This window comes from Nyctereutes procyonoides, unplaced genomic scaffold (assembly GCF_905146905.1).
Source record: "Nyctereutes procyonoides isolate TBG_1078 unplaced genomic scaffold, NYPRO_anot_genome, whole genome shotgun sequence".
Classification (NCBI taxonomy): Eukaryota; Metazoa; Chordata; class Mammalia; order Carnivora; family Canidae; genus Nyctereutes; species Nyctereutes procyonoides.
In genome coordinates, this window is record NW_026575040.1 from 2,060,933 (window position 1) to 2,087,920 (window position 26,988).

Genomic DNA, 26,988 nt, shown 5'->3' on the forward strand with positions numbered 1-26,988 from the left:
GTGGACTACCCTGCTCGCCTTGGCTAGAGGGCCAGCTTGGCATGAGTTGCCCAAGGACCACTAGTTGAGATCACCTGTTTCATCTCAAGTGCCACTAGGACCGACGCACCTGGGAAGAGTAGGCCTTGGCGTATCTGCCCAGCCTCATAAATTACCTTCCTTCCTTTGTTGTCTCCTCTCCAGTGGTGCTACTTTATAGTTCCTTGTACAAACACACGTGTTTCATACTACAAACCCCCCCCCTCCCCGCCAGCCACCACATCCCTCCTCACTCTGATTTCATTCATCTGATAAACACATCTACTCATCTTTGGAAAACTCCATTCAACAACTATCTGGATAAACTTTTACCTCTGCAGGTAGAAGTAGCTGTTCTCATGTTTGGGCCCTTCCCATCCCACTGCATGTATCTCTCTCCCAAATTTAGGGATAGTCCCCAAGACCACACTTAGGTTTGATAATTCTCCAGAAGAACTCACAGAACTCCCTGAAAGCTGTTATACTCACAGATAGACTTTGTCACAGTGAAGGGAAACAGATTATCAGTTAGCCAAGGGAAGAAGTGCGTGGGGCAGAGTCCTCAAAGTTCCAAACGTGGATCTTCTCGCTGTCCTCTTCCATTGGAATCACGAATAGCAGTAACTTCCTGGGAGCTGCATCTGAGAGAACTCACGGAGTACTGCCAACCAGAGACTCTTACCTGGGCCTTGTGTCCCAAGTTTTCGTTGGGGCCTGGTCATTTAGACCTCAGCCTCCAGCCTTTCCAGAGGTCTAGCTGATAACACATGATCCACAGCCCTCCTTTCCCCCAGTCACGTTGTCAGTCTATCTGGTGTGGCTAAAGACCCCCAGGTAAACAAACTTTTTTTTTTTAGATTTTATTTATTCATGAGAGAAAGAGAGGCAGAGACACAGGCAGAGGGAGAAGCAGGCTCCATGCAGGGAGCCCGACGTGGGACTCGATCCGGGGTCTCCAGGATCACTCCCTGGGCTGAAGGTGGTGCTAAACCGCTGAGCCACCCAGGCTGCCCACAAAGAAACTTCCTTAGGACATTTCTAAAGTCTTAGAGGTGATTTCCTAGGAGCCAAGGGCAAAGGTCAGCTTCTCTCTGAGCAAGGCTAAATTCTTTACTATACATTCCCTCTATTAGATTGCAAGCTCTTTCCTGTCAGAGACCTGGTCTTATTGATCATGCCAGTGCCTGGCATTTATTAAAATGTTGGTTGGGTGGATCAAATGATGAGCTGGGATGAGAAGGCAGTCAGAGGGACAATCCCTCTCTACTGCACAGAAGAGTGACCGTGGAGAGGAGGCTGAGTAGAGGTGTGTGGTGGGTACCAATGGGTGATTGGATATGCTGCAGAGTTCTAAGAACAAGAGCTATATTTAGTTCTCTGAATGTGCTTAAAAGGACAATCTAGGGGCAGCCCGGGTGGCTCAGTGGTCTAGTGCCACCTTCAGTCCGGGGTGTGGTCCTGGGGACCCGGGATAGAGTCCCACGTCGGGCTCCCTGCATGGAGCCTGCTTCTCCCTCTGCCTGTGTCTCTGCCTCTCTCTCTGTGTGTGTCTCTATGAATAAAAAAATGAAATCTTTAAAAAAATCTTTCTTTCTAGTAAGGAAATGAGCGAAACCTCACAATGCATATTTTTAAGCAGATGTGGTCATTTGTTTCATGCGTTCTGATATGTAGTGCAGGAAAAGTAGACAAAAAAAGCCTTGAGATTTTAGCAAGAGTCTGACTGACGGCTTGTTTTGGTAAAATGAGCTGATTTCTGAGTTCCACCCTGTCTTAGGATTCTGTGATTATACCCAGTCTTTATGTCAAAAAAAGAACCAAATTTATTTTTTAAATTAATTTATTTATTTTAGAGAGAAAGAGCAAACATACAGGAGGGATGGACGAGCAGAGGGAGAAGGAAAGAGAGTCTTAGGCAGACTCTGCACTGAGTGTGGAGCCATTTGCAGGGCTAGATCTCATGACCCTGAGATCACAACCTGAGCTGAGACGGAGTCAGATGCTTAACCAACTGTACCATGCAGACGCCCCTAGAATCAAATTAACTTTTTTTTTTTTTAAAAAAAGATTTTATTTACTTATTCATGAGAGAGAGAGAGGCAGAGACACAGGCAGAGGGAGAAGCAGGCTCCATGCAGGGAGTCTGACGTGGGACTTGATCTCGGATCTCTAGAATCACGCCCTGGGCCAAAGGAAGGGGCTAAACCGGTGAGCCACTCAGGGATCCCCAGAATCAAATTAACTTAAAAATTCTGTTTTCCCACCAAGTCCTGAGAGGTTTGGTCTTGGGTGTTGCTGTGACTGGGCCTCACCCCTGCACCCCTCCCCAGTGGGTCCACCGCAAGGCGCAAGGCGAGGCAAGGAGGAGAGGCCTGGGAGAGCTGCAAGGTCGGCAATAGTGAAGATGAATGAAGAGTGGCCTCAGGCAGCAAATGTGTGAGGGAAGAGACCGAGTCCCTAACATGGGATGTGCACACCAGTTTCTCACAGGCATTCCCATTCCTGGTGAGAGTGATGGTTTTGAAAAGTGGACTTTTGTGTCTGTTTTGAGGCAGTAAAGTGGCCAGAGGCAGTCTGGCAAACTAGGAGGTAGGCCTCAGGATGGGGCCCAGCCCAGGGGATTCTCCTCATCCTGAGGGACGGCGTGGAACCAGCAGAGACAACATTTGGCAGCCAGAGCCTTCTTCCATCCACGCCTGGGCACGGCCACTAGCGTCCATCGCGAGCGGCCTTTCCAGCAGGCTGGCTGTCCCTTCGAGCCTTCCGTGTCTCCCTCTGCTTTGGCCCCGCGGGTCTTGTCCGCAGTCCAACTGGGGAAATAAAAGATGGAACTCAGCCTGTCTGTTCTGCTTCTCATGGGCAAATTTAACAAAAGCTTTTGCAAGGGAGGAAGTGCAAACTGGTTCAAGCAAGGTTCCATTCGTGGACCTAATTTATCCATTCTGCCCTGGACTCCAGTTAGCACAGAGGAGTCAAAGCGAGGGAAAGCAGTGCACCTCCGATGATGGTTCCTCCTTCTTCATATTGAGTCTTTTCTCACAAGCCACTACGTATCCAAGGTAACCAAACCAGTTGGGTATTCTCTGATAAAACTGGACCTTGTTGGCTAGAAAAGTACAAACCCAGTATTGCAGCCAGCATTGACTGGGGACCACCTCCCGCATACTATCCATCACACTAGGTCCTGAAGGAAGAGGAATGGCTAAGACATGGTCCCTGCCCCCAAGGAGCTCACGGTCTAGTGGGAGAAACAGGTAAGGAAGCAAATAATTGTCACCGGAACATTAGGTAAACTGTCGACATGGGTGGCAGGTAGAGAAGTGACATAGAATCGTGACTGATCAGCCTGGGATTTAGGAGTGGTGCACAGGGTGTCAGACGAGAAAATTGCCGAGAGAGCCAGCTCATGGTTGAGGTTGCAACAAAAGCAAAAACAAAAATGGCCAAGAACCGCAATAGGTAAGGACTGCTCCCAGAGTATTTTAGGTAATGGGAGACTGTCATCTACATGGGTAAGATTTTTCACCTTCCCTGTGGAGCTCACCTTCAGCTGTTCTCGTGCTGAGAGATGTAGCCTGTGAGTAAACGAGAAGAAAATGTTCACCCTAAAAAAAAAAAAAAAAAGAAAAGAAAAAAAAAAGAAAATATTCACCCTAGATGTTGGTTAGCAGTGTGGCCTTATTTACTCTGTATCTGTTTGCCTTTTAGAAAAAAGCCAGGGTGGCTCAGCGGTTTGGCGCCTGCTTTTGGCCCAGGGCGCGATCCCGGGTCTCCAGGGTCTCCAGGATCGCGCCCCACGCTGGGCTTCCTGCATGGAGCCTGCTTCTCGCTCTGCCCCTCTCTCTGTGTCTCTCATGAGTAAATAAATAACATCTTTATTTTTTTTTAAAGATTTTATTTATTTATTCATAGAGACAGAGAGAGAGGCAGAGACACAGGCAGAGGGAGAAGCAGGTGTCATACAAGCCTGATGTGGGACTCGATCCAGGATCTCCAGGATCACGCCCTGGGCTGCAGGCGGCGCTAAACTGCTGCGCCACCGGGGCTGCCCAAAAACATCTTTAAATAAAAAGTAGAGACTCAGAGTTAAGGTCTTTTTAAATTTTATTTTATTTTTTTTTAAGGTGGCTGTCTTCAGTGATTCAGTCATTCAACACATTTATAAAGGCCTGCGTACTAGATACTAGGCTCTAGATTCTGGGGGGCCAGGGGCCGAGAAGACAGAGGTGCTTCCTGCCTTCTTGGGGCTTACAGCCTACTAGAGTGGGCAGGGAGACCTGGCTGATGGGCATGGAAACAAGGGCATAGTTAGAAACTGGGATTGGCTCACTGATTAAAAATAACAATAAGAAGCGAGACAGAGCTGGACAGGGCGTCTAATTCAGTTTAGGGAGTAGCCAAGGAAGATCCTGCTGAGGAAGTGACTTGAGCTGAGATTTAAGGATGAGTCAGACTTGTCTGGTGGAGATGGTAGGAGGAAGGGGAGGATGAGCTTTCTAGAAAGAGACCTGAAACCATTGCTTTAAAAAAGTAAAAAACTGGGGCACCTGGGGGCCTCAGCAATGGAACGTCTGCCTTCGGCTCAGGGTGTGACCCCAGGGTCCTGGGATCGAGTCCCGTGTCAGGGTCCCTGCATGGAGCCTGCTTCTCCCTCTGCCTGGGTCTCTGCCTCTGTCTCTCTCTGTCTCTGTCTCTCATGAATAAATAAATAAAATCTCTTTTAAAAAATATGATTTTTGTCTGTTACTTACACTCCCCCAACCCTACTCTCACCTTCCTCCCAAAGCCCTGTAGCCACACATTACAAAAATCTGAGGAGGCTATGCCAATACATGTGGACCTACCTTGATTTTTTATTTTATTTTTAAAAAGATTTTATTTGTTTATTCATGAGAGACAGAGAGAGAGAGAGAGAGAGAGAGGCAGAGACACAGGCAGAGGGAGAAGCAGGCTCCATGCGGGGAGCCCGATGTGGGACTCGATCTGGGGACCCCAGGATCACACCCTGGGCCGAAGGTGGATGCTCAACTGCTGAGCCACCCAGGTGTCCCCCAATTTTTTAAAATTTTTTATTTATTTATTTATGATAGTCACACAGAGAGAGAGAGAGAGGCAGAGACACAGGCAGAGGGAGAAGCAGGCTCCATGCACCGGGAGCCTGATGTGGGATTCGATCCCGGGTCTCCAGGATCGTGCCCTGGGCCAAAGGCAGGCGCCAAACCGCTGCGCCACCCAGGGATCCCCCCCCCCAATTTTTTTTTTAATGAGGATAATTTCAGCGCTCTCATAGTGTGATGGGAGATTAGATGAATGAAAGTCATGGGAACAGTGCCCAGCACGTGGCAGGCACACACTAAATGTGAACCTTGCATTTCGGCGTTCGCGTGCACTCTAGTCTATTTACTGAGTCTTCTCCGGATGGGCCATCGCATGGTTTCCAGTCTTTTGCTACGTACATATGAGAAGGACTTGCCGGAGCCGGTGACAGTACCTTGATCTGGAAGGTTGGCGCGGACGCTCGGGCCAGGCCAGCCGGCTCCCTCCCCCGGCCGTGTCACCTGCGTGTCTGCTCAGAACCTTCCCAGCGTGTCCTGCTGGGCCTGGGGTGGGCCAGCGGTTCTGGAGCACGTCCCCGACCAGCCACACGCTGGCACTCGGCTGTGCCTCCCAGAGCGCGGCCGGTGCTGCCGCCGGCTCACCGCACTGAACCCCGGCCTTGGCGGGTTCTGCTCTCCAGACCCCCGCCGAGGGGCCCAGTGCCTGGAGCCTCGCCCTCGCCCACACTAAGCACCGTGACCTGGGATGCATCACTGACCTCCCGCGTCCTGATGATCACCGGGCAAAAGCTCTCCTGTCTCTTGCCACTTCCTACTTCAGCCTTGTCCCGGAGCCATTTGTCTGCTCCAGGAGAAAAACTATATTTAAGATATTATTAAAAGTTTTGGGGGGAAGGTTATACGACCACATGCAAAATTTAAACATAGACACGCTATGCCGTTAGAAGCCAAAACCATGATTACTCTTGAGAGTAGGGACTAGGAAGGGACATAAGGGGGACTTTGGCAAGTTGGGAATGCTCTATTTCCTGATCTGTGTACTGGTTACATGGGCGTGTTCAGTTTGTAAAAATTTATTCATGTGGTATACTTACATTTTCTCCTTTCTGTACGTATATTAGGCCTCAATAAAAAGTTGAAAAAAAAAAAAAAACCAAGCAACTTAAAATTTACAAAAGACCAGATAGGGAAAAATCGCTCTCTTCCTTCTTTCCTCTTGAAAGACATTCAATGATTGAAGATTTTATTTATTTGACAAAGACAGAGAGAGAGCGCACAAGCAGGTGGAGTAGCAGAGGGAGAGGGAGAAGCAGGCTCCCCACCGACCACGGGCTCGATCCCAGGACCCTGGGACCTTGATCTGAGCTGAAAGCAGATGTTTCACTGACAGAACCACCCAGGTGCCCCCTCCCAAGACTTTTCTGTGTAGCAATAAGTTTATATGTTCTTTATTCTTCTTTGTACAAATGACATTATTATGGATACTATTTGAGTCTTACTGTTTCTACTTCACAATATGGCCCAGGAATCAGTCTAGAGCCTTACATGTGGAAGAGACCATTGTCTTGTTCATTTTGTAACCCCAGTGCATGGCATAAAAATATACTTGTTTAATAAATGGGGACAGCCTTGGGTGGCTCAGCGGTTTAGGGCCGCCTTCGTCCCAGGGCATGATCCTGTAGACCTGGGATCGAGTCCCATGTCAGGCTCCCTGCATGGAGCCTGCTTCTCCCTCGCCTGTGTCTCTCATAAATAAATAAAATCTCTAAAAAAAATAATAAATGGACTGTCTTCCAGAGGAGTATTTGGTTGCAATACTCAAACTGTAATTCTTGTATGGGGTGATGCACTCAACCTAGAGTCACAGCCTTGTTGGTGCAAGTAACCTGCCTGCGATAGAAACAGATCCAAATAGCAGGGATTACTTGTTTTATTCATAGCAAATTATGCTCAGAGACTGAGATTACCTTTGTCAATAATTTATTTAACACAGGTTCACTGCAGGAATTATAACTTCTTAAATTTTTTGTTTGTTTTATTTATTTATGATAGGCACACAGTGAGAGAGAGAGAGGCAGAGACACAGGCAGAGGGAGAAGCAGGCTCCATGCAGGGAGCCCCATTGGAACCAGGGACTCCAGGATCAGGTCCCGGGCCTAAGGCAGTTGCTCAACCGCTGAGCCACCCAAGCTGCCCCAAACCTCCTGGTTTTTAAAGTTGCAAAGTCCACCATCACACGATGGACAGCACTGCTGTTACTATGGTCAACGTAATGGTCCTCTCCACTCCCAGCAAGAGTTCGATCAGGAGGTCCTAACACCCAACCTCAAAACCATTTCATCAAAACAAATTCAAACCACAAATAACGTTGTCCACAACAAGCTTTCAAAACCTGGATTTGAAGTCGCGACGAGTCAGCGCACACTTCTCTAGGCAAGGGCCACCTGACGTTCTCACTGCAGTGATGGAGAAGGGAGAGGAAACCAGAGGGAGGTCGCTTCTCAAGTCCTAGAGGGAGCGTCAGAAGCCAGAGCACCTTCCTCGGTGTCCGAGGACCCCTCCCTGGGCCTGTCTCCAGCTCTGCGGGGCTTCGGCCCCGGGGGTTAGCCGTTGCGGGTGGGCTGGACCGTTTCTGTACTACTTCTTTTTGGTCTGAAACGATGCAACAGCACAGCGGGCCGCGCGCTTCCCGGTGCCTCCGACCGACCGCGGGCTCCGTCCTGCGGCACCGCGAAGCCGCACTGGGAGCCTCGGGCGTGCAGGGCCGCGCCGTTCTTGGGTGAGGTTTGACTCGCTGCTGCTCCCCTGCGGGACTGAGCGCGGCTCCCGCTGAGGGCCGCAGGTGCGGGCGCCCGGTCGGCGGTCGGCGGTCTGCGGGGCTCCGGGTCCGCAGGGCCGCGCCTCCGGGGCGAAGGGGGTGCGGCCTGGGGGCGCGGTGCCGCGGAACACCAGCCGCCTCCCCCGCCCACCCCCACCCCGGCGGCCCTCCCCCCCAGGGCCCCCCGCAGCCCTCCCTCCTCCCCCCACCCCACCCCCGCAGCAGCCCTCCCTCTTCCCTGCGGCCCTCCCCCTCCCCGCAGCCCTCCCCCGGCGGCCCTCCGTCCTCCCCCTCTCCCCCCCCCGCAGGCTTCTCCCCCACCGCCCCGCAGCCCTCCCTCTTCCCTGAGGCCCTCCCCTTGCCGCCCCCCCACCCCGTCCTTCTTCCCCTGCGGCCCTTCCCCCACCGCCTACCTCCCCAGTCCTCCCTCCTCCCACCCCGCCCTACCCCGGCGGGCTCCCCCCCACGACCCCTCGCCGCAGCCCTCCCCTGGCGGCCCTCCGCTCCGCGGCCCTACCTCCTCCTGTCCTTCCCCCCACCCGCAGGCTTCCCCCCCAGACCCCCGCAGCCCTCCCTCCTCCACGCAGCCATCCCCTCTCCCCCTCCTCCCCCTCGGCCCTCCCCCCCGCAGCCCTCCCTCTTCCCTGCGGCCCTTCCCCCCGCCCCCGCGGCCCTCCCTCCTCCCCCCCGCCCCGCCCCGCCCGGCCTCCCCCTCCCGGCGGGTCCGCCCCCGCCCCGCCCCGCCCGCCCCGCCCGCCCCGCCCGCCGCGCCGCCGCCCGTTTGTGAATGAGAAGCGGCTTTCTGAATGGAGCCGCGGGGCGTCGGGCGGGCGCTGCAGCGCGGGCGCTGAGCCCGGAGGGGGCGCCCAGTGCGCGGCGGGAGCGGGAGCGGGAGCGGGGTGCGGGGAGCGGGGTGCGGGGTGCGGGGAGCGGGAGCGGGGGGCGGGGCCGCGGGCTCGGGCGGGGGGCGGCTCGCGCGGAGCCCGCGGGCGTGGGGAGCTCCCGCCGGACCCCCGGCCGCCCGGGGCGCTGCGGGCCGGCACCTGGGGGCGGCGGGGCGGGCGCGTTCCTTCGGGAGAGGAGGGCGCGGGGGGAGGGACGGAAGCCGGGATTTCCGCCGAGCGGGCGGCGGCGGCCCTTCCTCCGGGAGCAGACGCGGCGTTGGCGGCCGCCCGGCCTCTCCGCCCCGCCATGCGCCGGCCGGGCCCGGGCTGCTGAGACGCGGAAGCGGCGGCCGCGGACCCCCGCCCCGGCCCCCGGCCCCCGGCCCCCGGCCCCCGGCGGCCAGGCGGGATGGAGCCCGCGACCGCGCCCCGGCCCGACATGGCGCCGCAGCTGACCCCGGAGGAGGAGCAGGTAAGCGGCGCCGCGGCGGCCGGGCGGGCGACCCGCGCCCAGGACCCCCGCCCCCGCGCCCCCGCGCCCCCGCGCCCCTGCCCCGGCCGCGCCCCCACCCCGCCCGCGGGCCGCACGGCCCCTCCCCCTCCCTGCCCCCTGCCCACCCGCGGGCCGCTCGCCCCCCGTCCTCCCCCCCGCCCCCGGCCCGCACGCCGCCCCCTCCCCACCCACGGCCGCGCCCCACCCCCACCCCCCACCCGGCCCGCGGGCGCACGCCCCTCCCCCCCGCCCACCCGCGGTTCCCCCCCCCCCCCGGGATGCTCGGCTCCTTGCCCCGACGGTCCGCGGTTCCGGCTCGGCGGGCACGGCCGGGGGGGCGGGGGGCTGCGGCGCCGTCTCGGCTCCCGATGCGCCTCCGCGGGCCGCCCGGAGGGTCGCCCCGCAGCCCGCAGCCCGCAGCCCATTGTCCCCGAGAGCCTCTGCCCCCCAGTTCCCAGAAGGGGGCGGCTCGCGGCGCCTCGGGGACCGGGTCAGGGAGAGCCCCGGGCCCCAGCCGCCCGCCCCGCGCCCGCTCGCCGACCTTGGGGGCCCGGCGCTGCCTGGACCCGGCCTTGGGTAGGCTCCGCAAGGCCACAGCCGGATTTCACGTTTTTAAGGAAAACAAAAAACAAAAAACAAAAAAAACCCTGAACTAAGAAAAAGATGGAGCACACGGGCGCCCTGGCTCAAGCTCCCGGGCCTGTCCCTAAGGACGCTCGGCTGCGCGGCCTCCGGGGTGCGCGGCGGCTTCCCCAGACTCGCCGTAGTCACTGGGTCAGTGGGCGCCACGGCCTGATTTTTGGAAAGCGCTTGACTTTTCTCCTCGTTTGTGGAGATGACATCTTTCACATTTGGCCTCAGACCACTGCCTTGCCTTTTCACGCCTTGAGATAAAATCAGCATTGGGAGGGGAAAAAAATGAAAGAATTCTGCTCTGTGCGAGCCGTGGTAACATCCTGGTAACTGCAGTTGAGTATTAATAAAATGCTTGTCAGGGCCTAGCGCAGGCAGGTGGCCAAGGGGCCCGTCCACCCAGAATTAGGGAAATAAATGCTTCGCTACTAAGGTATGATGCGTTAGGTTGATTTTATTTTATTTTATTTTATTTTATTTTATTTTATTTTATTTTATTTTATTTTATTTTACTTTATTTTATTTTATTTTACTTTATTTTATTTTATTTTACTTTATATTTTATTTTACTTTATTTTACTTTATTTTATTTTATTCTACTTTATTTTATTTTAATTTTTTTCTGTTAGGCTGACTTTAAAGAGGCAAAACTCATTCACTTCTTTTCATTGGATTAGTCAGATTTAGAGTTTCTATGTTTCTAATACTTCAAGGCATTAGTATTCCACTGCAACAATGGCACTAGGGTACCTATTAAAAAATTAAGACCAAGGAAAGTAGATATTTAAGTATTGTTAAAGTCAGTGCTTTAGTCTGCATAGAGTATATACATATACGGGTGTGTTTAGTAAAAATCTTTTACAGTGAACAATGTGATGGGCATTAACAAGAACTGGATGGGAACAGTTATTTATTTTTTTTAAGATTTTATTCATTTATTCATGAGAGAGAGACACAGAGAGAGAGAGACAGAGACACAGGCAGAGGGAGAAGCAAGCTCCATGCAGGAAGCCCGATGCAGGACTCGATCCCGGAACCCCGGTATCAGGCCCTGGGCCAAAGGCAGACACTCAACCACTGAGACACCCAGGGATCTCTTTTCTTAAATTTCTTTATTTAAAAAAATATTTTATTTATTTATTCATGAGAGAAACACAGAGAGAGTCAGAGATACAGGCAGAGGGAGAAGCAGGCTCCCTGCGGGGAACCTGATGCTTTTAAATATTTATTAAGATCAACAAGGATAGGGATGGCTGGGTGGAGCCCAGGATCCAGTCTCACATCAGGCTTCCCTTGGGGACCCTGCTTCTCCCCCTGCCTGTCTCTTGCTCTCTCTCTGTGTCTTTCAAGAATAAATAAATCTTTTTTTTTTTTTTAAAAAGATCAAGGAATATGGGTTTTTAAAAATCATATCTTTTTCTACAAAATGGCAAGTTTTCAGGATGCCTGGGTGGCTCAGCGGTTTAGCACCTGCCTTTAGCCCAGCTCAGGGCGTGATCCTGGAGTCCCGGGATCAAGTCCCAGTCGGGCTCCCTGTATGGAGCCTGCTGCTCCCTCCCCCTGTGTCTCTGCCTCTCTCTGTGTGTCTTTCATGAATAAATTAATAAAATCTTTAAAAAAAAAAAGTTGCATTTTCTACAGGCATTTCAAAATGTTTAAAAAAAAAAGCATAAAAGTAGCATGATTCCTTTTTTTTTTTTTTTTAATTCCTTTTTAAAATTTGCTAGAGAGAGCAAGAGCAATCAGGAGAGGGAGGAGCAGGCTCCTCACAAGCAAGGAGCCTGACCTGGGCCTCAGTCCCAGGGTCCTGAGATGGGACCCGAACCAAAGGCAGATGCTTAACCAACTGAGCCACCCAAGCACCCCAAAAGTAGTGTAATTCAGATTATTGTAATGCATGTTAAAACTTTCATATTTTAGTTTAATATCTCATAAGAGCACTCTGCACTGTTGAAATTTATTTAAAATGTTTACCTTACGCAGCAGCAAGCTCGTGTTAGTCCTATCTCAGTGTAGTCATCATGGGAAATGACACATTCATTCCGTAATGCTGCCCCACTGCTCAAACCAATTTTAGAACTCATTTGAAGTTGATTCTAAAGCTTGTGGCCGAATCTTTGAAATATCTTCAGTGTTGGAAACATTTTGTACGTTTGAGAGTCAATTTGACTTTTGGACATAGCAAAAAGTCTTGGCGGTGTCCTAAATAAAGTAGGGGATCACCGTGGGTTAACACAGGTTCAGGGCACAAGTGAACTGCATTTATGCACTTCTGTCCTTTCGGGGGGTAGGTAACTAACTGCCTTAAAGAGGTTTCTGGAGCACATCCCTCCTGAATATAGGTGTCCTTCTCTACAGTCCTGTGAATCAGAAACCCAGAAGTTTTCTTGGACACTTTGCTCTCCCTCAGCCCCTGTACATGACACATCATCAGATTTTCCTGAATATCACTTGAATTTATCTACTTCTTCCACTACCACCGTCACCCTACCCCCCAAGCTGTTTGTTTCCTACTTTGGGATCTATCTGAATTCCTTGCTCTGTCCTGAAGGCAAAGGCGAATTGCGAATCTGACTGCAGCATCCTTTCAGCCTGGCTACTCATAAAGTAAGCAAGCATTTTGAAAGCCCTTCGGCGGCTTTTCATGACTCTGGGGATGTTAGAGCTCTCTAACAGGATCCACAGAGCCTCAGCCGCCCGAGCTCAGTCTCACACTTCATCTTCCTCCACGCACACTGGCCTTTTGGTCATGCGTTCTTGCTGCTTTCTCCCGCTACCAGGTCTTTGCACAAACTGCTTTCCTCCACTGTCAACTCCCTCTTCAGCCCTCACCTTCCTTGATCTCCCCAGTTAGGTTAGATCCCTGTTACTGGCTCTTAGAGTACCATGTACTCTCCTTTATCTCACAAGTTGGCACTCGGTGGGGCTGCATGACTGGAAGCGCCACGAGGATCGGAGCCGTGTCTGCTTTTGCTTCCTGCCTTATGTCCAGGCCCGGCGTCGTGGCCCGCCGTTGGCGTGTGGGCTTTCGGGAGGTACGGGAGGTACTTGGGGAACGAAGGGTGATTCTGTACAGGAGCTGCACCCAGGCAGCATCATCTCCTTTCAGGGGGGCTTATAAAAATAAGGACATTGTTAATTGGGATATGCTAAGGATATTGTTGGTTTTGATATATATGTCTGAAGGTCATTATTATTGCTTCATAGTCTCCTTTCCCATCTAGGCCTGTGTTGAAATGATATTATACCAGATCCTCATTTGTGACTTTGATGTTCCTTGCCTTTATTTTCTTAGTTCTCCCTAATTACAGAGCCTACAATTGACTTACAAGAGTGTGCTTTGCCTTTAAGCAGCTTACGTGAATAACAACAGGATCTTAACAGTAACTGTTTCCTGAGCTCCTGCTTTGAGTCAGGCTCTGTGCTGGGCATTACACATAGAGTTAATCCTCATAAGATTGGAATTATTGCCTCATTTTGGAATGAGGAATTATTACCTCATTTTGCAAGTAAAACTCAGCCGGAGAGAAGGAAGTTGCCCAGGTTCACATAGGTGGCCAGCCATGGAGCCATGATTTCTACTCAGATCTGGATTATTTTGCCTCTACTGCAAATGTTCCCTCTGTTATACTCCGTAACTTTTCATGAGGCAATTAGTCAACCTACTAAGATGTCTACATGGGCATATGATAGCTAATTTTTTGGTTTTGGTTTTGATATATGTGTGTGGGTTTTGATGATGCTTCTTAAAATACGGTTTAAAAAAATGCACGGGGCAGCCCGGGTGGCTCAGCGGTTTAGCATCGCCTTCAGCCCGGGGTGTGATCCTGGGGTCCTGGGATCGAATCCGACATGGGGCTCCCTGCATGGAGCCTGCTTCTCCCTCTGCCTCTGTCTCTGCCCCTCTCTCTGTGTCTCATGAATAAATAAATAAAATCTTAAAAATAAATAAAAATAAAAAAACGCACAGAAGAAGGGCGCCTGGGTGGCTCAGTGGGTTAAGCATCTGTGTCCAGCTCAGGTTGTGATCTTGAGGTCCTGGGATTGAGCCCCATGTCTGGCTCCCTGCTCAGGGGGTGTCTGCTGCTCTCTCTCCCTCTGCCCTTGTGCTCTCTCAGTCTTTCTCTCTCTCTTTTAAAAGCTCTCAAATAAATAAAATCTTTTTTTTTTAAGATTTTATTTATTTATTCATGAGAGACACAGAGACAAAGACACAGGCCGAGGGAGAAGCCCGCTCCATGCAGGGAGCCTGACGTGGGACTCGATCCCGGGACCCTAGAATCACACCCTGAGCCAAAGGAAGCGCTAAACCACTGAGCCACCTGGGCTGCCCTCAAATAAATACAATCTTAAAAACAAAATGCACAGAAGAAAAATTTTGGAAAACCTTTACTCAGGCCTTTGTATTGCCAGCAGAGACAGACATATCATTCAGTCTATGCAGGAAATTGTGATGAAAGAACTCTTGGGAAAAAATGTGTTCCTTAAGATAAAGTTGATGACTCTTCATTTTGAGATGTAGTCACAATAAAATTTAATTTTTTTGATATCTTCTTTTGTACAAGAGAAATAACTATCCATGGAGCCACATTTGAAGAATATTATGTCTCCAAACTTTAAAAAGCCAGATGTTTTGTGTCAGGAATACTTTTTTTTTTTTTTTTTGTATCTTTATGTTTAAATATAAAAGCCTTAATGGGCTGGCAAAATTGTAAATTTGGCAGTGTGAAGGTAATTTCTATATATCAGTACTAATCTTCATTCTTACTATGTTGTTGTCTTAATTTCACTTTCCCAAAGCATGTACTAACATTTGTAACTTGACCTAAAGTTGGTAATTTTATTGAATTTGCTATGTAATTACAATTAACTTGACCATCAAGGATAATTAAGGATCTCTTAATTTATCTGTTCTATGTCTAAACCCTACAAAAAGTTAAGTGGATCTCCGTGGGTTACATCTGTTCGGGCACAAGTTACGAGAACTCCTTCTTTATAATAAACCATAAGATAAAGACTCAACAGGGATTCTAAGGATATTCGAATTCTGCAATTATCTATTTTTAGGGTCTTTTGGTTTTGCATGGATTTCCCAGTAGTGATCCATAGGATAGAAAAATAGAGTAGTTTTCCAAAATACATATGCATTTATGCCTATTTTCATTTTAGGCCAAAGATAGTGCTTCTCTCACATTAAAAATAATTCATCGGGCAGCCCAGGTGGCTCAGCGGTTTGGTGCCTGCCTCCGGCCCAGGGTGTGATCCTGGAGACCCAGGATTGAGTCCCATGTTGGGCTCCCTGCTAGGAGCCTGCTTCTCCCTCCACCTGTGTCTCTGGCTCTCTCTGTGTGTCTCTCAAGAAGAAATAAATAAAATATTTTAAAAAAGTAATTCATTAATTTATTTAAAGTTGCGGTAACAAATAATATTTATTTTCAAAACCTCTAAAGAAAATTCCTATCTATCTATCTATCTATCTATCTATTTATTTATTTAAGATTTTATTCATGAGAGACACACAGAGAGAGACAGAGACATAGGCAGAGGGAGAAGCAGGCTCCAAGCAGGGAGCCTGATGTGGAACTTTAACCTGGGACTCCAGGATCATGCACTGAGCTGAAGGCAGACGCTTAACTGCTGAGCCACCGAGGTGTCCTTATTTATTTATTTTTTTAAAGATTTATTTATTTGAAAAAAAAAAGATTTATTTATTTGTTCATGAGAGACACACACAGAGAGAGAGGCAGAGACATAGGCAGTGGGAGAAGCAAGCTCCATGAAGGAAGGCTGATGTGGGACTCCATCCCAGATCCTGGGATCATGCCCAACTGCTGAGCCATCCAGGCGTTCCGAAAATTCCTATTTTAGAGTTAATGTAGTTTGGGGCATTGTTGTAAGGATTAATAAGCTAGTCCATATAGAACACTTAATAGTAAGCACTTAGTGAAGTTAGCCATTATGATACTCTGTTTTTGAGTAGTGAAAGATTTTAGAGCCAAGTTAGCTTAAACTAATCCCAAGGGGGAAGATATTTATATTCACCCTGGGGACTATCAACTTAGCATGGATTCACACGAATGTCAGAAAATAGTTATCTTACAAGGCCAGTAGTGGTTCAGTCTATTGAGTGTCTTACTCTTGATTTCTTTTTTTAATATATTTTTAAAGATAGCTTTCTTTCTTTCTTTCTTCTTTCTTTCTTTCTTTTCTTTCTTTCTTTCTTTTCTTTCTTTCTTTCTTTCTTTCTTTCTTTCTTTCTTTCTTTCTTTAAGACACAGAGAGAGGCAGAGACATGGGCAGAGGGAGAAGCAGGCTCCCCACAAGGAGCCCCGTGCAGGACTGGATTCTGGATCCTGGGATCAGACCCTGAGCCAAAGGCAGACACTCAACCCCTGAGCCACCTGGGAGTCCCTGACTCTTGATTTCAACTTAGGTCTTGATCTCAGGGTCATGAGTTCAAGCCCCGCATTGGGCTGTACACTGGGCTTGGAGCCTACTTTAAAAAAAAAAAAAAAAAGAATAAAATTCAAAAAATAGGTATCTTGCAACTTTATAATGTAGTTTTCAAAAAAATCTATTCTAATTTCGTGGTGTGGTGTGTGTTCTTATAACAGAGATCATCTAAAGTTGAAAATTTAACTGCCTTGCAGTGGACTTCAGAGATTTTTGGCATTTTTCCCAAGGGCAAGGGTTTTATCCTGGTTCTTGTGGCCAAGAACTTTACTTTTCCCACAGCCTCACATGTCCTATGCTAAATATCACGTGTCCCCCTCCCCGGAAGTAGCCATATGTCAAGGACCGGATGATTCATAATGTTACATAGAAGCTTTTTGCCAGTAACTACTGATACTGTAATTAACAATCAGATAAAATCTCATCTGGATATGAGAATTTTACTCTGTTAAAATTTTTGAGCATATCAAAGGTCTTGGACTTCACTTTTATGAAAGCTAAGGAACCTGAAGTTATTCCTCAAAGGAACCTGACCTTTATTACTTGTTAATGGATTGAAAAGTATGACTCTGCTTTGGAAAGGAGCTGAACTGTTTTCCAGACGTAAAAGTTAAAACTACATTTGAGTCTCATTCTCTGACCTGTATACCTATATTATATTGGAAAAGACCGTAAAGTTGGGATACTGCAATTTTGTCTTCTAAATATTAAGCCTCAGGGCACCTGTGTGGCTCAGTTGGTTGAATGTCTGCCTTTGGCTCGGCTCATGATCCTGGGGTCCTGGGATCCAGCCCTGCATGGAGCTCCCTGCTCAACGGGGGTCTGTTTCTCCTTCTTCCTCTGTGCTGTATCTCAAATAAATAAATACATTTTTTAAAGATTTTATTTATTTATTCATGAGACACACAGAGAGAGAGAGGCAGAGACACAGGCAGAGGGAGAAGCAGGTTCCATGCAGGGAGCCTGATGTGGGACTCGATCCCGGGTTGCCAGGATCAGGCCCTGGGCCAAAGGCAGAGGCTAAACCACTGAGCCACCCGGGCTGCCCAATAAATAAAATTTTTTAAAAATAAAAATAAATATTAAGCCTCATTTCATTTTTAATTTTTTTTTCATTTTTAAATTTTATATATTTTTATTTATTTTTTAAGATTTGTATTTATTCATGAGAGACACACAGAGAGAGAGGCAGAGACACAGGCAGAGGGAGAAGCAGGCTCCATACAGGAAGCCCGATGCAGGACTCGATCCCAGGTCTCCAGGATCGCACCCAGGGCTGAAGGCGGCACTAAACCGCTGAGCCACCCGGGTTGCCCAGTTTTTATTTTTTTAAGTAAACTCTACTCCCAATGTGGGACTTGAACTTACGACTCAGAGATCAAGAGTCACATGCTCTACCAACTGAGCCAGCCAGGTGCCCCTGGTAAGCCTCATAGCAGAATGGCTTTCCACTGCAGTGTCAGGATTGGATGCCATTGCCCTAACTCTGTTCACATACTAAAACCTGCAGTGCAATTTCAGCCATTTCACACCTGCCCTACCATCCTCCCTTGATGTCTTACTCAACTGGGGTTATTTTCTTTTTCCAAATCAGTCATTATCACATTTGCCCCCCTATGCATATCTCTGTACAAGAGCATCTTGGTTGGGGCACCTGGGTGGCTCGGCTGTTGAGTGTCTGCATCTGCCTTCAGCTCAGGTCATGATCCTGGGGTCCCGGGATTGAGTCCCGGATCGGGCTCCCTGCAGGGAGCCTGCTTCTCCCTCTGCCTGTGTCTCTGCCTCTCTCTCTCTCTGTGTGTATCTCTCATGAATAAATAAGCAAAATCTTAAAAAAATAATAATAATAGAAAAAATCTCCTTTGTTGCTCTTTCCAGGCAGAGGGAGAAGCAAGCTCCATACAGGGAGCCCGAAGCAGGACTCGATCCCAGGACTCCAGGATCACGTCCCGGGCTGAAGGTGGCGCTAAACCGCTGAGTCACCCGATTTAAAATTATTTTAAAGAGAGCCATCTATGACTTTAGTGCTGAGGTTTCTACGGACATTAATTTATGAATTATTTGTTCATTCGTTGAACAACTGGCTAATCTTTACATTTGCTTTTATATGCATCATTATTACATGATATACATCATTATTAAAATAACTATTGTAGGGACACCTGGGTGGCTCTGTTGGTTAAACATCTGCTTTTGGCTCAGATCATGATCCCAGGGTCCTGGGATAGCCCCTCATTGCATTCATTGCTCAGCAGGGGAGCCTGCTTCCCCCTCTCCCTCTCCCTCTGCTGCTCCCCTGGCTTGTGCGCTCTCTCTCTCTCTCTGTCACATAAGTAAAGTCTTTAAAAAATAATTTAAAAAATAGTCTTTTTTAGATTCTCTGCAATGGCCATGTATCTTTTATAATTAAAACCAATAAGAACTTGTAAGAAGTGCTGCATGCTCTATACAAGTTTGGGATTATGTTACTAAATGCTGAAATCCCAGGAATTAAAATTAATGCCAGTCTGGCCTTTTTCTAAACACAATCATTTGCAAATGAAACCTTGGCCTTTTGGGAGGTGGTGGCATCGGGTCTTAGGTAAACATCAGGAATCCCCAGCTTCCCTTGTGGCTCTGGGAGTTTTATATTTTTGAGTTTGTTTTATCTTCTTTCTTTAATGAACTTTTAGAAGACAGACTTAAGTAAGTAAAAATTCCTTACAGTTACAAAATGCTCAGTAAATAGTGATAATGGTTTTCTTGTTCCCTATGGTACAGGAAACATTTTTTTTTTCAGATAAAAAATAGGAAGAAAAATTTATAATCTGAGTTTGTAGCAGTGAGCTGGATGATTTCAAGATTGTGGAAGACTTGTGATGGTTACTGTGCACGAGTAAAATATCTACGGGATGCTAGCAGGGCTGCATGTAGCTCATTTTATCCCGTCAGCTTTCTGTACCATCCATTGGTTTACTGATTAAGTTCTTCTTTCTAGGTTATACATTACCTTTAGCTGCATTGTCTTTTTTTTGTGTGTGTGTCAGATAAAACTTTAAAAGTTTGTCTGATCTAAAAATGACTCATATGTGGAATACAAAGAATAACGATTTTTTAAAAAGATTTATTTGAAAAAAAAGATTTATGTCTTTGAGAGAAAGAGAGAGCTCATGAGAGCAGGAGCAGGGATAGAGGCAGAGGAAGAAGCAGGCTCCCCTCTGAGGAGGGAGCCTGATGTGGGCTCGATCCCAGGACTCTGGGACCATGAACTGAACCTAAGGCAGAGGCTTAACCAACTGAGCCACCTAGGAGCCCCAAAGAATAACAATTTATATCATCTGACATATCTTTCTTAAACAGCGTTACAGCCTTTGTGAAAACATTCTCATTCCATTGTTTATCTGAGTGGTTCTCAACCAGGATGTTTTCCAAACCCCGCCCCTACCCTCCCCCCAGGATAAATGTCCATGTCTAGAGAGACATCTGATTGTCACAGTTGGAGGGTACTACTGGGATCTGTTGTTGGGTAGTGGCCAGGAACGCTGTCAGACATCCTGTAATGTGTAGGACAGCGCACCACAACCAAGAATTACTGACCCAAACTGGCAGTAGTGCCAAGGTTAAGAACCCCTAGTTTATATCTGAAGGATTTTGTAGTGCTTAGGAACAGAGATACAAGTTCCTACTTTTTAGCTGAAGATAGGTCTTTGGTTAACACATTTAGTATTTATTCAAATATGTGTCCCCAGACAATGATTTCAAGGATTAACTTTATATACTGAAAAAGTGAAAAACCCCAGTCTGTTATTTTATTCCATAACTATCCCAGAGGATAAAATGAGCCATTTGCAGGAGTTTTCAGAGATGGGGGGATTTCACCGGCCAAGCAGAACAGTGCTGAGCCCTGCCATGTAATGATACTAATGGGAAGTGTCATTTTTGCTTCCCCCTCTGAATGTTTGAGTTTCTGTTTCTCCAGTAAGTTTGGTGATAATTATGTATCAGTCTCTTCCTTTTCATTGTAATATTTACTGAGAGGAAGATTATAAATGAAATACAATTTGTTCATTCTTTCAGCAATCATTTATTGTCCACTGTGTACCTAGTTCTTGAACACGGATGAGGGGCTCTCTGTTTTTGAGGAATTGCCCTCTAGTTCTCTCTAATCCGGTCTTTTGTATGTATGTATGTATGTATGTATGTATTTGACAAAAAGAGAGAGTGAGCACAAGCAGGGGGGGGCAGCAGAGCGAGAGGGCGAAGCAGGTTCCCTGCTGAGCAGGGAGCCCCATGCGGGTGCGATCCTAGGACCCTGGGATCATGACCGAAGTCGAAGGCAGGGCCCCACCCGGCGCCCCTAAGCAGTTCTTGAATCACAGGGGACCCACCAAGGAAGAAGACCTCTTCTACATAGTGAGGACGGGGTCTCAGTCCTCTCTGCATCCTTAGTGCACATTGTGAGAGTTCAAATACATTCACTGAAGAATGAGTGAAACTATATTGAAATGATTCCTTACACAACCCATGAAGCTGGTATTGTTTTGCTCCAGATGGTTGTCTTTGTGATAATAGGGAGATGTTCAGAAGCTTCTGGTAACTTACCAAGGAGGCAGCAGTGGGGCTCAGACTCTGGGTAGGTGCAGTGCACCGCCTGGTAAACTTCATCTGTCACCGACACATGTTTCTACCTATGACATACCTACATACATACGCACCAAAAATGGCTCTCTTGGCCTTTGGGAATTGAATATTCTGGTTTCTGCCATTCACAAGCTCTCCTACAGAGATAGGGCTGTACAATGTACAATAGCTGCTTATTGTACATTTATTCATGAAAGAAATTATATGCTTTAATGGGGTAGTGAACTTGGGGGTTCATATGGGCCTCTGGCGGTACATACCTCTCAGAATGTCCCAAGTATCCTTGTTGCATATATATATATATATATATTTTTTTTTTTTTAAGATTTTATTTACTTGTTCATGAGAGACCCAAAGACACAGGCAGAGGGAGAAGCAGGCTCCATGCAGGAAGCCTGATGTGGGACTTGATCCCGGGACTCTGGGATCCCGCCCTGACCAAAGGCAGATGCTGAACCGCTGAGACTCCAGGTGTCCCACGTTGCCTGTATATAAAGCCAGGCTAGCCTTCTATATGTGGAGTAGAATCTTTCATATATAATCATCAGCATAATGGGGAAGCATATATAGTAGACTTGCCCACTAATAACTAAGATGAAACTACTGCTTTTTGTTTTTTATTTATTTTTATTTTTTAAGATTTTATTTATTTATTCATGAGAGACACACAGAGAGGGGCAGAGACGCAGGCAGAGGGAGAAGCAGGTTCCCCGAGAGGAGCCCCATATGGGACTTGATCCCAGGACCCAGGGATCACAACCTGAGCCAAAGGCAGATGCTCAACTGCTGAGCCAGGCGCCCCTTATTTCTCAATTCTTGCCAAGTGTAAAAGAGGAAAATTTTTCCTGAAAAAAAAGGGAAAAAATTTTTTCCTCCTGGTTTTCACCTTCTAAACGCACACATTTTCTCTTTCTTAGATTCTTAAAGGAAAAAAAGAGTTACTGAGAGGCAGTCCTGAAACCTTGAACATAATACATGAGCACAAGAAAACAGTTTTATTTGGGAAAAGTCGTTTGTTTCGCTGAGAGTTTAACACTTCCATGCCAGGAAAACCCCAGAAGTAAAGAGAAAATGGTATTTCTGATGAGGTCAGGGACTTAAAAGTGATACAGCTAGCAAGATTAAAATATATAGGATTTCCAACATACTTTTTTTCAAAAACATAGCGATCCATCTTTTTTTTTCTTTAGCCATCCGAAACATCATTTTCTGTTCTTTTTTTTTTTTTTGAGATTTTATTTATTTATTTGATAGAAAGTGTGTGAGAGAGAAAGAGCATGAGCAGGGAGAGGGGCAAAGGGAGAGGGAGAAGCAGATTCCCCACTGAGCAGGGAGCCTGACCAACTCTGGCTGGATGGACTCCACTGGCCGGACCCCAGGACTCCAGGATCAGGACGTGAGCCGAAGGCAGATGCTTAACTATCTGAACCACCCAGGTGCCCCCAGAACATAATTTTCTTTCTTGGTTGATGTCAAACTAAGGAAATGCTAGCTTTGGAGATGATTTTTGAAAAAATTAGAAGCAACTGGAGATTTGTGTTTTGAATGAAAATGCTTGGAAACTCTAGTCAGAACCTCTTATTGTAGTGGTGCTGTCCTTGCCGTGCTACAAATACTGGTAAAAGTCTACATCAAAACTTGTGGTAATAATAGTGGCTAAGCAGTACCTATTAGGCTAGCTATAATTTTTTTTTAAAAAAGGAAGAAAATAAGAAGTATTGGCACTGTTGGTAGGAATGTCAAATGGTGCAGCTCCTGTGGAAAACAATTTGGCAGTTTCTTAAAATATTAAACATACAACTAGCATGTGACCAGCAAGTTTCCTGCTAGCTGTATGTCCATGTCATAGCAACATTATTCACAATAACCCAAAGGCAGAAGCAATTTGTCCATTGACTGATGGATAAACAAAATGGCTGTGTACATACAATGGAATATTATTCCTTAAAAAAAGAATGAAATTTTGATATGTGCTACAATGTGGATGAACCTCAAAACCACTGTGCTTATTGGGACACCTGGCTGGCTCAGCTGGTGGAGCATGTGACTCTTGTCTCAGCGTTGTGAGTTTGAGCCCCACATTGGTGTAGAGAATACTTAAGAATAAAATCTTAAAAATAAAAGGGACGTCTGGGTGGCTCAGTGGTTGAGCCTTTATTGCCTTTGGCTCAGGGAGTGATCCCGGGAGTCCTGGGATGGCATCAGCCTCTCTGCAGGGAGCCTGCTTCTCCCTCTTCCTATGTCTCTGCCTCTCTGTGTGTGTCTCTCATGAATAAATAAATAAAATCTTAAAAAAAAAATCTTTAACCCACCCCCCCAAAACCCCAAATCCACTATGCTTATTGAAATGAGCCAGACACAGAAAGTATAGTTGTACTTAGAAAAGGTACAGCTAGAATAGGTAAGTTTGTATATAGAGAGTAGAGCAGTAGGGGCTGGGGGGGGGGGATGGGAATGAGGATTGTTGTTTAATGGGCACAGCTTTTTTGGGGCTGATGACAAGTTTAGGTATAGATAATGGTGATGGTTACCCAACATTGTGACTTGATTTTGATGCCACTGACTTCTTATGAACAATAAAAATAATAAATGTCATGTGTGTATTTTACCACAATGAAATAATGGCTAAGCACTATTCTAAGTGTTTTACAGGTGTTAATTCATTTAACGAATAATGTGCTTGGTGGGGCATAGGAAAGAGCATAGGTGTTCATTCCACTTCTGGTTTGGCTGCGGATTTTGAGCCTAGAATCACGTATGTAAGTGCCATTTCTTGGTTACAGAATGTATCTATGTTAATAATTTGTTAGGATGTAAATTGTAATCTGTTTTAAACTCCTGGATGTTTCACCTGTGAGATCCAGTTCAGGTTTACTCTCTAGGAGGAGTTTTCTGTGTAGGACAAAGCACTGAATGTTATGATGGAAACCGACCAATTTGTATAGCATCTTTGTCTCCCCTCACCCCAATCGCAATATAGTTCTGGGAATGACGTGAAATAGTAATGTTTTAGAGCAATAGTTTTCAAAGAGTGGTCTCCAGACCAGCAACATGAGCATGCCCTGGGAGCTTGTTAAAAATGCAGATATTCAGGTCTCACCCCAGACCTACTGAACCAGTAAGGTACAACAATCTGCATTTTAACAGGCCTCACTCAAGTTTGAGAACTAGTGATCTAGAGAATAGCTAAAGTGTTGTGTTGGTGGGGGAACCATCTAAAAGTTTAGATACCCAGGCTCACTTCATGAAGAGAAGACCTAGATTTATAAATTGAGTCTAGTACTGTAGGAATAGAACTGGTCTGCACTGGATGGAAGCTCCAGGAGTTATCTGATTCTGGACTAGAGCTGTACTAGGCCATGGTAAGGGAAGAGTGAGACAAAACTCTCAAAAGATCAGCATTTACCATGGTTTCTCTCAGCCATAGAAAGCGCCTGTATCTACTTGAGAAATAGAAATGGAACCGCAATATCTACATGGTTAAAACAACAGGGCATTGAGACACCTGATGTCCACTGCAGATGGCATTCCCTAGAGAGACGCTTGGCTTCCAAGTGAGTACTGAATGAAAGGAGACGCAGGCTGTTCTGATTCAGCCAGGAAAACCTGCCAACTCCGACAAGGCCATTCCATAGGGAAGCTCATGTTACTGAAATGTCAGTTGCCCTGATAATCTGGACCTAGGAGTTACCAGATTTTACTGTCTGCGTCCTGCCAGGAGCTGAGCCCAGTTCTAATTGGAATTGAAAGTGGGGCGCTGCAGTGAGGACAGCCAGATTGCGGGCAGCTTTTCTGGGCCTCGTCCTTTGTAGGTTTGCAAATGGCCTCTTAGGTACAGTAAACTGTTCTTCTACCGTTTTATGAGCATGCATACATTTGCCTGGAGTTGATCTGATAGCTTCCTTAGGTTGGGAAGTACTGATCCAGTAAGTTTGAAATGGTTGAGGCCTGAGATGGCCGACATTGCCAAATGCAGTTTTCTGGCCAGCTGTATTCCTTTTGGGGGTAATGGAGCTGCAGGTTATGGAGGCATGTATGGAAGGAAGAGTCCCAGGTTTTTGAGTATGTGATGAAGACTCAGGATTTGGTTACCTAAGGCACAAGGTGTGGGGCCTATCTCAGGAAAAAAGGCAAGGGGCTAGTTAAATCTGATGTAGATTAGCGGTATCAAGTCTAATCTATAGGCTAGGGCCAGATTAGCAACAGGTCTGACATCCCAGGTCCTAGAGTTTTAAGCTAGAAATCATCTGGTTACTCCTTGTCAGATCCATGTCCCATTGGCAAAATTGAATTTGAGGTGCATGTGGGAAGAGATCAGAGGGGAAGGGGGAGAGAAAGATGGAGAAAAGGAGATGAAGATGAAGGGAGAAAGGTTTTAGTTATTGAGAAACAGAAGCAGTTGATGAGTAATTTCTGTTGTATGAGTGGAAGAACTAGAGAACTGGGAAGGAAGGAACTAGTTACTGTGTTTTTTTTTTCTTTTCCCCTAGTTTCTATGTTTTCCATATTCTGATCTTTTCCTGAATTGATTCTAATTTGCCATTGACCTTAAAATTTAGCATTCAGGACTGAAGACAGCCTTACAAATAAAGTCTGATAGGCCTCCTTGTTTTGGGCTTACTTGCTTTGGACACTGCTTCTGTAATGTGTTCCAAATTCGCAATAATTTTGGCAGTCTCAGCAAACTGTTGACTCATAGGTTCAAGTCAACTGAGATCCGTAAGTCTTTTTTTATGTGTTTCCATTAAATTTTTTCTGGTGCTTCTAAAATTGACTTTCTTGCTCTAATCCTATATAAATTTTATTTCGTTAGATTTCATGTTCACTGAACAGTTTTTGAACATTTTGTGCCCCAAACTTTATTACCTTTTCTCCCACCTTACAATGATTCTGTGAGGTAGAATTCCGCTTTTATAGAATAGAAATTAAGGCTCAAAGAAGTTAAGTAATTGGCTTACATTCAAAACAGTGAAGTGATAGAATCTGGTATTCAGACCCATCTGACTCCAAAGCCTCTTGCCTTTTTTTTTTTTTAAGAAATATTTGTTTATACATGAGAGACACACACAGAGAGGCAGAGACACAGGCAGCAGGAGAAGCAGGCCCCATGCAGGGAGCCCGATGGGGAACTCGATCCCAGATTCTGGGATCAACACCCTGAGTCAACTGCTGAACCACCCAGGCGTCCCGTCCCGCCTCTTGCTTTTAAATACCAACCTTGGCCATTGCTCCATCCTGTTTGGATCTTTTAGATCTGTGTTCTGTTTTAAATGTTATTTGTTCTCTTAGCTAAAGTCTCTCTCATATGGTCAGCATGACCCAATGCTCTTACCTAAGTCATTTATAGCAGTGGGACTGGGCCAAGGATGGATGCAGAGCAAATCAAGGGAAAGAGCATGGCCTTGAAAGTCAGATTTGATTTTGGAATCTTGGTTGTATCATCACAAGTGGTGTGACATGGCAAGGTCCTTAACTTGTCTGGGCCTCTGTTTCCTTATATGTGAAATGCCTTAACACCTACAAATGGATCTGTTGGAATGGGTGAATAAAGCATGGATGCAAAGTGCTTTAGGTTATGGCCCATCCTAGCATACTGTAAATAAACATTAGTCTACTTATCACCCTCCTTTCAGGGAATTCCTTTAAAATTTTTTATTTTGGGGGTGCCTGGGTGGCTCAGTTGGTTAAGGGTCCCTTAATTTTTTTAAAGAATTAAAAAAATCCCTTGATTTTTTTTTTAAATGGACTGTTTTGGGGTATAATGTTTAGTTTCCTTCAGGGCTATCGTATGCCCCATTTGTGGCAGCACATGTAGCTATAGAAAGTAGTGGTTAAGAGCTATACCACAGGGACATCTGGGTGGCTCAGGGGTTGAATGTCTGCCTTTGGCTCAGGTTGTGATGCCCAGGGTCCCAGGATCGAGTCTCACACCGGGCTTCCTGCAGGGAGCCTGGTTCTACCTCTGCCTGTGTCTCTGCCTCTCTCTCTCTTTCACGAATAAAGTCTTTAAAA

General features: G+C 46.9%; 2 protein-coding genes across 3 annotated transcripts in view; one reads left to right on the forward strand and one right to left on the reverse strand.

The window, feature by feature from the left end:
• Positions 1–2,141: 2,141 nt before the first annotated feature.
• On the reverse strand, positions 2,142–9,086 carry LOC129506159 (translation initiation factor IF-2-like). Its single transcript, XM_055319612.1, has 4 exons — positions 8,937–9,086; positions 7,468–8,031; positions 3,563–3,623; positions 2,142–2,828 (listed from the first exon to the last, which is right to left on the reverse strand). Exons 1-4 carry the CDS (start codon positions 9,084–9,086, stop codon positions 2,728–2,730), a joined length of 876 nt encoding a protein of 291 aa, XP_055175587.1. The 3' UTR covers positions 2,142–2,727.
• Positions 8,877–26,988, forward strand: part of PTPN9 (protein tyrosine phosphatase non-receptor type 9) — a 70,528-nt gene continuing 52,416 nt past the window's right edge. The window contains exon 1 of one of the 2 annotated variants that reach the window (XM_055319793.1): positions 8,877–9,249. In XM_055319793.1, the coding sequence (XP_055175768.1) occupies positions 9,187–9,249 (63 nt within the window). In that variant the 5' untranslated portion in view covers positions 8,877–9,186. Of the gene's footprint in view, positions 9,250–23,527; positions 24,531–26,988 lie in introns of those variants that run through there. The other variant, XM_055319795.1, reaches the window with a different exon arrangement.

What these genes read in the sequence shown, in the direction of transcription:
- LOC129506159 (XM_055319612.1), bottom strand. Translation starts at nt 9,086, where the DNA reads ATGGCGGGGCGGAGAGGCCGGGCGGCCGCCAACGCCGCGTCTGCTCCC. An exon ending in GCCCGCCCCGCCGCCCCCAG is followed by an intron (nt 8,032 to 8,936) that starts GTGCCGGCCCGC and finishes TGGGCGGGGGAG; the next exon opens with GCGGCTGGTGTTCCGCGGCA. An exon ending in CGTCGCGACTTCAAATCCAG is followed by an intron (nt 3,624 to 7,467) that starts GTTTTGAAAGCT and finishes TTTTTTTTTTAG; the next exon opens with GGTGAACATTTTCTTCTCGT.